The sequence below is a fragment of the Marmota marmota genome, unplaced genomic scaffold (genome assembly GCF_001458135.2).
Source record: "Marmota marmota marmota unplaced genomic scaffold, marMar, whole genome shotgun sequence".
In the NCBI taxonomy this organism is placed as follows: Eukaryota; Metazoa; Chordata; class Mammalia; order Rodentia; family Sciuridae; genus Marmota; species Marmota marmota.
In genome coordinates this window covers 26,651,933-26,666,345 of record NW_026000142.1, presented here as the reverse complement: position 1 = coordinate 26,666,345, position 14,413 = coordinate 26,651,933, and the positions used below count along the sequence as shown (strand labels likewise).

Genomic DNA, 14,413 nt, shown 5'->3' with positions numbered 1-14,413 from the left:
TCATTTTCAGAATTCTTTATTGGCTTTTCTTAGTGTAGCTACAGAGTGGTTAGTAGAAAAAGCTGAATAAGAGAAAAAAAAATGCCTAAAATAAAAGCATAATTGCTATGACCGATGATGAAACAAAAACATCATATATATACTTGACTTCAGCATCAATCTGACCAGGCTTACAAATCCTCCATGAAATTTAATTAAAAATGAATGAAGACAAATGAACTTCAAATGGCTTTTGGACATAATTTTTATTTAAGCATGGGCTTTTAGCATGGCTCACCCTGGAGTGCAGCCTTCAGTTATTCTAATAGAGAGGTCAGGGATACAGGGGCCATTATAATCTTGCTGGTGTTGGTTGCACTTCATCCAAAGAAGATGTGAATATGACCCGCAGGAAAAACAACCCACGAAGAGAACACAATGAAAAAACATCCACTGTTTTACAAATCACTTTGTTACTACAGACACAAAATGGCAGTTACTGTTAGTAAATCAGCCACAGAACACTTTTTAAAAAAGAAATCTGTAGACAAGGAAATGGGAATTCCTTTGTGGGAGACAGGGTCTTCATACACAATTTTTAAGTAGAAAATATCTCAAGGTCAAGCATTTTTCTCATCCACAAAACAATGCTAGATCAACGTACATTTTAAGGAGTATATTAAAGGAGATACAATATCTTTACAACTATTATCTTGAATAGGTATTTCAATTAACTTTCTGCAGAATATAAGTAGATCAAAATTCAGCAGCAAAATATTGCAACATAACACGTAAATACAGTTTCAATGTGTTATACTGTAGAAGAGAATACATAAAGGACAAACGATGATAATTTAATCATATAAAACATGATACAAAGCTGAAATACAGTCCACTTAAATAGCTTTGTGACCAAGAATGTTAAATACTGTGCTAAATGCCATTTTAAACATAAAATCTCTTAAATTTTTGTGCTTAAACTTTTTTTTCAGTTAAACTATTTCTTATTTTCAATACTGCCACTGTAACTGATATTACAACAGATCACAATTTTCACGGACACATCAACATGGAGACATTTACTTATGAGCAAATAAGTCACTTGTCATTAGTTCACAGTGTGGGAAAGTGGTATACACTCGGTCTGGAGAAGGGCTTTCTGTTAACCACCAAGTCCTTCACAGATATTTCCTGATATCAGATGTGGTGAGAGGTTTAAAGGAATGGAAAGCAACACGTCACATGTTGGAAGGAAAAATAATCTTTTTGATTCTTCATGGGTGTCGCCTAAGTGACCTTCGTCTTCTGTTGTAGAAGTGCCTGAGCCCATGTTGCCGTGAAAAATTCATCATGTAATTTTGTTTGCGAGTGCTGTTGAAATGAGAATGGATACAGGCAGGGAGGGAAAGGAGAAAGAGCATGTAAGTCCCATCATTGAATGTCAATCTATTCTAGATCCTAAGTTACCTGCTATTTGAAAGCTCTCAGGATTCATAGGTCATGCTGACATTACCACCCAGGGACACAGGAACTAAAGACTGATACCCACAGCCACTGCCCTTGGCCCTAAAGAAATCCCTTTCTTTTCAGAACCAGAAAAGAATCAGAAAAAAAAGCCTTTTTTTTTCTTGATTTATAGCAAAAGCAGACATACACTTTCGGATTTTAATTTTATTCTTGAGCTCTTCCTGAAAACATCTATTTGACGAACTTTAGAGGAAGTACATGCTGGGCCCATGACCTTATTTACATATATCTTTAACAATTAGGAAAAATAGTTTGATCACTCCAGTAAAGATTTTCACTTAAAGTTTAAAAAGCAAAACAAAGAAAAGCAAACTTGTTGGATGAATCAGTTGAACCTTCCTACTTTATGCAGTCCCTGGATGCAAAATGAGGAAGTACATTTCTCTTAGAATGTTGGATTCCATTGTCTTCCTCAAACAGTAAGCAATAGTAGTGGTATTCTATACACAGGGATTTATGAAACGGATACTATGCTAAAAAGAGGTCATAAAATACAAAGGAGATGAAATTGAATATATAACTAATTGTAAACATGTTTACGTATTCTCCCTACATACACACATTGATACATACATACTATGTGTGAGGCTGGTAAAAATACTCAAAATGAATATCAGAAGCCTGCAGGAAACTGCATGGTACTGGGAGTGATGTTGCTAGGGTTTTGGCAGGGAAAACACATTTTTAAAAAGATCATGATCTATAACATCACTGAAAAGAATCATACTCACACACTGACCTGAATGACAACATATTTATATGTCGCATCAATATGTGGTTTATGAGTGTGAGCCTATCAATATTTTCCATATTCACTGAGTCTCTTGACTACATGGTCCCAAAGCCTTTCATCCTTAATACAAGGAAACTTAAAACACATGCAGAGTGGGATAATGTCATATGAGGCGATCTCACCATAAAGACCGACATGACATGGATTTGAGTTAGGGAAAGCAAAGGAAAAGGATAATTTTTCACTGAGAAGTGTAATCTTCTGGAATGTCAATCATTAATAATATACTAGTGTGGTGTAAAATGATGTTGTTTTACCTAGTCTATTTTACTCAGCATTATACTTAGGGATATTATACTAGCACTTGTAAAATATAGGAAAATTTAAAATAAGAGAATTTTATAGTTAAGTTTGATCATTTGAAAATTTATAATAAACTGTCTCAAAGCAAAATACATAATTTCAATTTCATGTATAATTAAAAAGTAATAAAATCTGTGTTAAAAACCTGATTAAAATATAGACATAAAATTGATATATGTATTTTATAACATAAGGTGCTAATCACTTTCCACCCTGGATTTACTATAAAAATGCTATAAAACGGAAATAAAGAATAGACTCTGCAGGCATTTTAAAGAAAAAGAAAAAACCCTCAGGTTTTGTCTTCAGGTGGCCTAACTACCCATGATATTCCATACATCACCTAAGTTGAGCAGTTTCAATGTCATGTTGGAAGATGCAACAAATGTGTCCATTATTCATCAGCAGCTATAAGTACTAACTGCTGCCTCTGTAAAACTGAGTTCCAAAAAAAGGACAAGGAGCCGATGCACTGAACTCATCCACATCGGGAGAAACTATCTGGTTACTTCTTTATTCACAAAATCTTGGGACTGGTTTTTGATCTATTCCTGTCAGCACCCTAGGTCACCTCATAGCTTTTCCCCAAGCTGTTATAGTGGTCCCCTAAACTAGTCTCCTTATCTCAGTTCTCTCCCCGTATGAACGAAACTCCATTGACAGAGAAACCATGAAGTGCTAGGAAAGAACAATTTAATAACACAATTGTGTGTCTGTTCTCCTATACAGACATACAATTGATTTGACATGCCCTTTTCAGTAAACTTTCCCCTGAATGATGGCTTCACCTTGCTCAAAAACCATTCCTAATTCTCTTGTGGATGGAGTGATATATAAGCCACTTTAACCAGATATCTCATGTTCTCTAGATGTTTTCAGGCTTTCTCTCCCCTTTGCTTCCTACATAGACTTGTCAGAAGTCTTTTCTACCTGACTCACTAGTCAACCTCCAACATCATATCTTCATTTAATTGCTTCATTCCTCCCTTTGTTCCTTCCTTCCTTCCTGGTACCACCTCCAACATCACATCTTTAATTCCTTCCTTCCCTTCCTTTGGTCCTTGTTCCTTCCTTCCTGTACCAGGGATTAAACCCAGAGGTGCTTAACTAACACTGAGGCACATCCCCAGTCTTTATTTATTTATTTTTTATTTAGAGACAGGGTCTCATTAAATCACTTAGGGCCTCGCTAAGTTGCTGAGGCTGGCTTTAAACTTGCGACCCTCCTGCCTCAGTTTCCCAAGCCACTGGAATTACAGGCTCACATCTTCAATTTCTACTTGGTCAAGTATCACATTTTCTATATTGCTCACCCCTCCCCTCCAGAAGTAATTTTTTTTTCTACTTTGAACTCTCATAGTACTAATTTCCTTCTTTGAATGGAGTTTATGTTCATATCTTGGCTCTCCCCATGTCTAAACTTCTGCCTGTCCCCCAGATCCCCCAACCCCATCCCACAGCACTGAGCCTCCTGCCTGACCCTTGGGTGGTCAAGGTGTGTTTATTGAACTTTTGGTGACTTACTGATTGGATTCCTGTCGTAAATCATTACTCTTTAACTATAAGGAATAATTGCAAAGTTAAAGCAATGAGATTATTTTGTTGAAAACACGTTTAAAGATATAAAGTACTGAAAAAAGTTAAAAGACTTTACATTAAGTAAAAGGTACTGTTAGTTTTCACATTAAAAACTAAAAACATAGAACACTCAAGATATTCAATTATTGACATAAAATCTACCTCAGTATATGGGAACAAAGGAACATTTAATTTAAACAAAAGTTGGTGTATGTTTAATGGCTTTAAAGCAACTTTGCTGTGTAATTATTGGCTTGTTATAGAGCTGATTTAAATTTTCCATCCTTATGTGTCAGAAGATAAATATTAGCAAATTTCAGATCTTTAATACCCTGCAAATTAGCCCAGGTGGAAGTTTATAGCTAATTCAGGAGGCACATTGATTCATTGGACACTCTTTAATTTTGGATAAGTTTATGTATGATGACCATATCTTTGGATTCCTGAGAATGTTAAAGTGCACTCAATAATGTGCTTGTTTTAGATGCCTAGTGTTTAAATGGTCATATTAAAAAATGACTTTTAAAGCATCCTTTAAATTAACTGGTTATTTGGTGATGTTAAACATAAATCTCTCTCAAGCCAGTTAGGTTGGAATCTAGTCAGGTGGATTTTTCTTCCAGTTCATAAGGCTTTTAAAATCAAGCATTATGAAGAGCTAGAACAAAATGCTGTCTAAATCTAGGACTATTTAATAAACTCGTATGGTTATAAGCAGTTATTGTATCTTCTAAAATGTCTAACTTGCAAGCCTGCATATTAGGAAAGTTTTTAATAGGTTTAAAAATCTAATATTCACTCAATTTTTTTGTGTGAAGTTTGTCTGAGTCTATTTTTGCTTTTGATACATATAGATGTGTAGCTATAGATAACCTCATCAATAATAATAGGTGCAATGGATTTTTAAAGATTTATTTCTTTATTGCATACAGGGGAAAGTAATGTTTAAATAAGTTCAATGAAAGCCAGTAGTACTCATGCCAAAAGCATGTTATGTCACTTGACATGTCAATTTGTTTTGGTGGGGATAGAACTAGGACCCTTTAGAAATTCTCCCATTATGAATAAGTCATTAAAAGAAGGGAAAACAAACATCAGGGATTCCTGAAAATACAATTTAGATTTCCATTGTTGTGGAAGGAGTTTAGGGACTTACATGGTATGTGGAATTATGATTCTGCATGGGAAATATGGGTGGTGCAAGATCTTTGAAGAACTAGTGACTCTCTTCTCTTTAGAACCATTACTCTACTGGATCCACAATCTTAGCTCATTTGTTATTATGAAAACAATTCAACTGATTTTTTTTCTTTTTTGTGCATGTGTGGTATTGGGCCTTGTGCATATTAGGCAAGTGCTCTACCACTGAGCTACATTCCCAGCCCTCTACTGATTTTTTAATGGATTCTAAAGGAAATGGGAGAGATGGAGATAAATAGAAGAATTTGACATGAAATTGAGGCATTTTTACTGGTCTGTAATTAACTCATTTTTCATCAAAAATTGGCTCAATAAATGATGATTTAGATGAATGTAGAAATAAGAATCCAGTGGACTGTTAGACATATCTTTCAGAGAACAATTGGTGAGAGTAAGATGGAAGCTGCCATTCAGACTAGTCCTTGGCATAGAGGAAATTCATTTGAATTTCAAGACAAACACACATTTTGGGGAAGACTACATATTAGTAAGTGTAGGCCCAAATGCCCCAGATATACTAAAGACTTCCTGTTTCTCTTCTTAGCTAAATGGAGATGAGAATAATATCTGATAACGCATATCTCTGGGAGTTGTAAGGATTAAATGAAAATTTGCAATATCATATATAGATGTTCAAGAAATGATAACCATTTTACTTTCTTTCTTAAGTTTTAAAGTATCTTAACTAGTGGACAAGTTTAAGTATATATTAAAGGTAGCCAGTCTTATCTAAGGACAGGATCTAGAACTCATAAAATATCATGAATAAATCTACTCCTCTCTGCTAATTTATTTATTAACTTAGAATAGACTTTTAAAGGGGCTGGGGCTATAGCTCAGTGGTAGAGCACTTGCCTGGCATGTGTAAGGCACTGGGTTCAATCCTCAGCACCACATTAAAAAAATAAATTAAACAAAACAAAACAAAAGAATGGACTTGTAAAGTCAAGTCACCTTCATGTGTCTCTAGCCTAATAGGTCTTTTGAAAAATATTACATTTAATCAGGACTCCTAGATCTTCTACACACACCTTTTATTGTCACATTCCTCATAACAAACTTGTAAACTGTGAGCTTCAAGCACAGTTCATACAGTGCCAGGCACAGAGGAGAAACTAAGACAGATCTGCTGACCAGTGAAGGAATGCTAATGAGCACTCTGGCCTCCGTGGTTGTACCCATATTGTATAGGTTAGAGACTTCTCTCAACTTGGCTATCTCTTGAATTTGCACAGATACAGGTTTCAAATGTTCCATTGTATCCCAATGTCATTTATAATAGCTGTTTTCATAGATTTTTATTTTCAGTTGCAAAGGTCTTCTACAAAACTTCTCAGTTAACTTTGGTAACATTGATCAAAGTAAGAGTAAACAGTTCCCCAGATTTAGTGAGGAGGACTTACCTTACTCTAGTGGAAAACCAATGACAGCAAATAATGAAATATAACACAAGTTAAAAAATGGCTTTCAATGCATGCAGCACTGTGATTAGTCATAAAAGTCTGACCAGGTTTAGACGCAATATAGGATTTTTCATCTCTTTTGAAAATAAAAATTAAACAAGTTATTTCTTATTCTCCTATACCCGATATATACATACACTTAACTTTTTAATGTAATGCAACATGCAATATTTGCTCATAACCATATGTCAAGGTACATGTAGCCATAGTACTACATTTGGCATAAATGTTGCATATAAAGTATAAATATTAAATCAATAGTTTAATGACCACTATTAATTTTATCTGATTTTCAATTATTTATATTTTAGGAAATACTAATTCCTGATTATAATAAGGAATGGGCTTTGAAAATGCAGAAGTCCACTACATCAGATAACACAATCAAATTTAATAAAGGATAAATATGCTTTGCAACAAATGTAATATGCTCATCTCCATAAATCATTTGTGCCAAAAAACGTGACAGTATCTTGATGATGAATAGCATGAGGGGATGGTCATGATGGAACTTATATTAAAATCTGATAAATGTGTTTAAGGCCACAGCAACATGTTGGTTCTCAATTCTCAGTAAATGTGATAATAATTCACTTTTAATTAAATCATTTCACAAATGCTAGCTTTTTACTGAGTGATTCGCTTTCAAGGTACACATGCAAAAATCAGCCCACTTCATTATACACATGACAGGTTGTGACTTAGACATGTACACAGGAGATGTGATGTGTGAATGAAATGCATAGTTGGGTGAGGGAGATTCTTAGGAGAGAAGGATGAGTGCCCAACAAAAAGGTTAAGACAAGGAATTCTCTTCTATCCTAAGAAGAACCCCACCAGCATGGATCTTGTGAGGGATCTGCCCAAATGTATTAACAAACATTTACTGAAAAACAAATGTTCTACACTAGTAAATGAATTCAGAGAAATTAGGTTTCTGACACTGGATTGTCAATGATCATGTTATGCTACATCATTTAGACTTTAGGGAATGAGGAGTTTTTGTAAGCTAGTGAGGCTGGAAAAAAATGATCTGTCAATTCAGTTTATCTGCTACATGGCAGATTAGCAGGGGCTAATCATCACGAAGCACTTTTCATATGTAGGTTTTACTGGAAAACATCATGAGAGTGGGAAGATTACACTCTCAAACAAGCATAAGAGACTTTGTTAAATGCTGAAATGGTGGTTTTTATCTTTATGGTACAGGGCTGGTCGTTCTGTGTATCCATATTTATGGAACTCAAATCTTTTCACATGTAGTCTTTGAGAATTAAATTAGTGAATTCAAAATATGTCATGTATCCTGTTCATTTAGGATGCACTTCAAAATCTTGAAATATTTTCAAAAGTGCTGAATTTGTTCTTAACAAACCTCATCAGTCCTTTTGATTAATGTGGGCAGTATGGACATTAAATTCAAGGTAAGATACCATGCGTGAACACAGTTTCTCTTTCTAGGGGTTTTTAGCATGTGTCCTTGGTGCACATGCACAAAAAGCGAAACTATGATAATAAAGCTAGAGTAAGGCCAATCTTCATTTAGAAAATACATTCTTAAAAATTTGTAAGTGAAATGTATGCCCCCAACCATTAGTTGCAAAAACATATTAATAGCCCTATTTGTAGCATTCATTTAGGTAGGGCTTCTGTCTCTGAAGATGTGTGCCTCAGGTTTCTCCTTCACTCCGCACCTGAGGAGCAAACATTACCAGCTCATATAACTAAATATTCTGCTTTAGACATGTTGTTAAGTGAGAAAATATTCTCAATTAATATGGTTTTATGGGAGTATTATACTTGTCTACTTTAAAATATGCATCTTCCATAGGAAAGTTATAATTAGCAATATTTGTGAATCATGACACAAACCTTGGCTAGCTTCTTTGCGCCTCACATGATTGAAAGACACTCTGGGACATTATTATATGTTACTTTTTCTGATTCCTCTACAACTATTTTATGTTCATTAAATAAATGCATCATGCTGAAGAGCTACCAAGTGCATATTAATGAATGCTTAAAAGTTTTTGTGACTCTTAAAGAAGTACTTTGAAAGGGTATAGTAGCTAGAAATGTTGAATACTGACAGCAGAACAAAACATCAAAAACAGGTCTTAAAATATACTTTAAGATTATATTTTTCAAAAATAACTCATTTTTGAGTTCAGCTTTGTGGGGAAAAGAAGGAAAATAAGGTTACTTCTATAATTTTAATAAATGTTTGAAATATCATTGAAGAGAGAGCATTTGGTTTTATGTATATAAAATATGTACACAAAAAGTGTTTGGCAATATTTGTGAAGTTATAATCTCTAGGTGACTCACTGAAAGAAGACTTGGAATAAAACAACCGTTGATACCAAGTATATGTGGTGATGGCCTTTTCTCATTTGGAACATTTTAGTGCCCTGAGAGATTGAGATAATGACAAGTACAGGTATGTGATAAGTTCTTCAAAGTAATAAAATGAAGTGATACAATACATATTGTAGCCTCAGAATAATACCAGAAACACTAAGAGTTTCTGAACTTCATTTTTATAATAGTATTGTGATGCTGGTAGTTGCTTATACAAATTAATAGCAACACTAGGTATTCTGGAAGGTTCTCTTGGGGGCTATGTGAGGCTTCCTGTTGGGGTTCTGAAAGTCTCTGAGGCAGCATGTCAATAGGCAGCAGAGAACAAGCTCTGTTTCTAGGTTATGGAGGGGTTGTGTTACTGAATGTCAGGGAAGTCTGTACTTCTGCTCTTCAATTTTAGTCCAAGGGAAGTGATGATATGTCTCCAAAATCCAAAGTAGGTAACTCTAATTGCTTGTCTGGGTAGGAGAAGAAATCTACTCAAATGTATGATATGCTGAGGATTTTTATGTCTATCAAGGGTAGAATTAGCATCCTGCTTTCTTCTGAGGACTGACAAGTTTTGAAGTTTCCACAGGAATTGTCAGGCACAGGAAACTCCATTAATGCAAACTTTCTTGGCAGGAAATCTGAGAGATAAGAGTGGTTATTGACTCTAATTTGAGTCTGAATCAATTTATTGGAATCACCTGAGGTGTTTTTAAAACTGACTGATGCTCAGTTCCCACTGCAGATCAATTTAAACCATCCACAGGGATGGGCCTGGACATTATGACATTTCTTGATGCTTTCAGAAACTTCCCAAGTGATTCTGACATTCAATCAGACTGAGAATCACTGCTCTGTAAGGAAAGTAGCCAGGGCAACACAACTTGAGGGTTGAATTTTGATCTATGAGGACATTTCTCTAGGGGCTCACTCTATGTATATTCATGTTAAGCCCAAGTTATTTTATTTTCCTGGAATAATGTATCTGTGGAAATCAATAGCTAAGTAAAACATCAGCCTCATGTTTAGATTCGAAAGAGTCTGGACTGTTCCTTTAAACTTCAACTTTGTCTTGTGGAGGCAGAGCCCAGCAAGTTGTCCAAAAGCAGCAGAGCGCACAGTGGGGGCTTGTGTAGGGACCGGGTTGCTCTTGGAGTTGGGGTTGATATGGATGCCATGCAAGCAGGTGCCTCAGTGAGAACTAAGACAGGGCTAGCTCAAGACTGAAGAATTCAGCTCATGGCTATGATCGAAAGAAAACAAATCTGGTAGTTTTCCTACCAATCAATCATTTAAATTTGCTTTCAAAATGACTGAAATCAGCCACAAGACTGATTTCACTTTGGATTTGGTAAACAGAATGAACATTTGAACCTATCTACCGAGAAGATTCGCCTCTCCTTGCCAACCACTTGGTGCCATCAGTTCGAACCCGTCGAGACATAAGCATTCCAGTTCTACAGGAACTAGATTGTTAGAGAAAAAGCAAGTCATCTCTCTGCGAGGGAATGAATAGTCAACCCGGCCAGGGGAAAGTAGTGACAGCCCTATTTCATGGGAGAAACCAGCGGGGACACCCTTAGCCCAATTGGGTGCTGGTATTGGTCAGTGGGGATTGGAAACCACAGATTCTGTATTCTAGATGCAGTCATGCCATTAAATGGAGAATGCCTCGGGCATCTGTGGCTAAGATAGGAGGCTGTAATTGGGCATGTTGGCCACCAACACTCTGTATATAGACCAGTACAGATCCTTCACTTTTAGGGTATCATTCTATTTTATAAGGCAACCCAGATCTGGCATAAGATATTGTTTCCCGTTTACCTGGAGACTTGTTTTATCCAATTTAACCACTGATGTCAATCCTTAAATAAATGTTTTACTTACTGAAGATTTTTTTTCTAAGGTACATTAAGATATATTCAGGGCTTTGTTATTTCACTGTCGACTTGAGCTATAGCTTGCAGTTGCTGAAGAGTGTAAGCCAAAGTGGTCCTGTGGGAACCTTCTTATCAGGAACATTTCTTACTGAATCAAGGGAGCATGCCAGATCAAAGGAGTTTCAAACCTTTCTCAAATGGACACAGGATGCCATGTATCAGATACTCACAGGACGACCTCCACATGGTCCAAAGCCCACTGATCATGACCTGTTCCATTGTGGCGTGGTTGCCACCAGCGCAGTAGGACTCCTTTCATCCGTGCCTCCCTGGGTCACAGATAGAAGGAAAAAGAGGTTGAACACCAGCAAACAGAACTTTCTGGGATGTAACTTGCCCACTTTAGATATTGTAATAGGTTGAGTCAATACAACTTTGGGCATGGAATTTGCTTAGGTCAGTGCTCTTCTAAGTAGCATTTTATTAGCCACTCAATGAGGAGTACTTCTTTTCCACGTCTCTTCCTCTTTTCCCTTGCTCCAGGAATAGCAACACATTTGATCACAAACATGAAATACTCCATGTGACAGGCACTGTGCTGGAAGTGGGTGAACAATGCTAAGCAAAACTGATATGACCGTCTATGCTCAGTAAATTTTCAAATTAGCATACTAAGCAGAAAATAAAAATTCTGTTTCCCAAGGAACAGAAATACTGTTTAAAGAAAGGGAAGTATGCAAAAAGTGCCTTTGTATGAGTTGATATTTTCTATTCCCTCTTGCCCTTCTTCCTTGCTTCCTATCCTAACAGACGGTAGTAACATAACCTTTGGAGATCTGCATTAGTCTTGATTCTGCACTGCCTAGTTTTGTGGTACTGGTCCAGTAACTTCACCCAACCTCCACCTCACACTCTGTGATTCTCTGGGAGCAGGAGAGAGACCATGCATTTCTAACCAGGCTGCTTACAGGGGAACGTTGTAAGACACCCTCTGAGCTTGTGTGAAGTCCTTTGGCTGGTGCTGAGCGATGACATGCCAGGTGATGCCGTTGTTGACGCTATACTGCAGCAGCACTGCCTTGTCCACGGCATGGGGGCCACTCAGGTCACTGTTGCAGCTGTCTGTCTGGGATGTGCTCCCAATTTGTAGAACAAACATAATTTTGCTGAAAAACACAGTGGAAATTGTATTAAAACAAAAGTCAGGATGTATCAAAGGAGAGATACTTTCTTAATCATTTTATTAAAGTTCACAAAATCAGCTCTCTGTATCTGTAGATTTGGCACCTGTGGATTCAACTAATTACAGACAGAAAATATGGAAAAAAATTACATCTGTATTGAATGTGTCTTCTTATTATTATCCAAGCAAGATAGTACAGATGCTGTTTATAAAACATTTATGTTGCATTTAGTATTATAAATGATCTAGAAATGATTTAAAATATATAGGAGGGTAAGAATAGATGATGTCCAGCTGGGTGCTGTGGCACATGCCTGTAATCCCAGTGGCTTAGGAGGCTGAGGCAGGAAGATCATGAGTTCAAGGCCAACCTCAGCAAAAATGAGGTACTCAGCAACCCTGTCTCTAAATAAAACACAAAATAGGGCTGGGGATGTGGCTCAGTGGTTGAATGCCCCTGAATTCAATCCCTGGTTACTCTCCCCTCCAAAAACAAAACAAAACAAAACAAAAAAATGACTAGGGATGTGGCTCAGTGGTAAAGCACCCCTGGGTTTATTCCTCAGTACCGAAAAAAAAAAAAAAAAAAGAAAGAAAGAAAGAAAAAAAAACTAGTATAGGTTATGACCAAATACTACATCATTTAAAAATAATTTTTTTAGTTGTTGATGGACATTTATTTTATTTATTTATTTATATGTGGTGCTGAGAATCAAACCCAGTGCCTCACACATGCCATAACCCCAGCCCCCCGACATCATTTTATATGACTTGAGCATCCATGGGTTTCTGTAACTGTGGGTAATCCTGGAACTAATTTTCCATGATGCCAAGGGATGAATATCAAGTAAAAATAGATATGAATAAATCATATTAGTCATACAATTTATTTATGTTATCTTTTATATTAGAATTGTGAAAAATAACTCAGAAGGCTGCTTTTCTACAAAAAAGAAAACAATTTTGACTTTCCAAGATGGATCTTCTTTTTATGATGCTGGAAATCTTTTTAGAGTATTTCACCTGAAACACCTTCTATTTTCCAAATTGTAACATGGACCAAATGGGCAGCTGAGGACATGGAGAAGGCAAGAAATAAAATTGCCATATTTATACAATATGCTTTTTACAAATAGCTCCAAGTAGAAGAGCATCTGGACAAAGATAAATCATCATGTCTATTTTAGAGAAGGTTGTCTGGATGTCAGAGATGAGGAAAACTAGGAACATGCAGGCTCTGGCTCACATCTGCTCTGTCCCACTCATCTTCTTGCTTTTCATAGGCATTCTTGCACTTAGAAGACACAGTTTTAAATAGAGGAAATATATCCTCAGAAGATTCCTAGTGATTTACAGAATGGCCCTATTTAGAGTATATGGTCACATAAAGAACCTTCTTAAAACTTATATTTGCATAAATTAAGTTAAAATAAAGTTACTTCTACCACATGTTGTGTAACTGTTAACCAAGTGCTTTGGTGCAGCTGTTCATATATAGGGTCAAGGAAGACATCAGGTGTCTCTAGACTAACTATATCATTTTGGTAGGAAAAAATGGAAATGAGTGGTTTATATTAACAGTCTCGTGCATCTATCCACCATCCCTATGGTGGATACAACTTTTAGAATCTCCATGGTTATCATACAGGGATCCATACTGTTTTCATTGTTTACCATATAAAGGACTACTAAACCTGCTTTTCTGCCTCTGAATATACATTCCTAATATTTTATAAAGCGAACATCTACCTCATTGGTCAAATGTCTAAATCTCAAATGTCCTCATAGCTCCTGAAAACTCATCAGCATTCAGGGAATATTCCAGTCCAGTACTCAGTAACATTTCTAAAGTCTTGGAATATTTTCTTGAATTACATAGATGAAAAACTGTGACTATTCTGGCTAAGGCAGAATGGATGGGAAGAGCAGGTAGAGAAAGAAATTCGACCTTCTGGGGTCTCCTTTTCTTTGTTACTTTCCTAGTCCATTTGGAGGATTTCTGTCTATTTGATTCTATACTAATCTCCAATTCCTGTAGAGCATGTGAAGTATTAATGATCTCATCCATTTATTCACCATTACTATTTACTGAATTTAAGCTAAATAGAGGTATAAGTCTTCATTCCTAAAATATTCATAAACACATTTATTTTAC

General features: G+C 36.1%; 1 protein-coding gene across 1 annotated transcript in view; it reads right to left on the bottom strand.

The window, feature by feature from the left end:
• Nucleotides 1–226: 226 nt before the first annotated feature.
• Nucleotides 227–14,413, bottom strand: part of Reln (reelin) — a 470,436-nt gene continuing 456,249 nt past the window's right edge. Inside the window, exons 63-65 of the mRNA XM_015488375.2 lie at nt 12,044–12,241; nt 11,306–11,404; nt 227–1,350 (exon numbers count right to left, since the gene is read on the bottom strand). Of these exons, the coding sequence (XP_015343861.1) occupies nt 1,254–1,350; nt 11,306–11,404; nt 12,044–12,241 (394 nt within the window). The 3' untranslated portion in view covers nt 227–1,253. The remainder of the gene's footprint in view (nt 1,351–11,305; nt 11,405–12,043; nt 12,242–14,413) is intronic.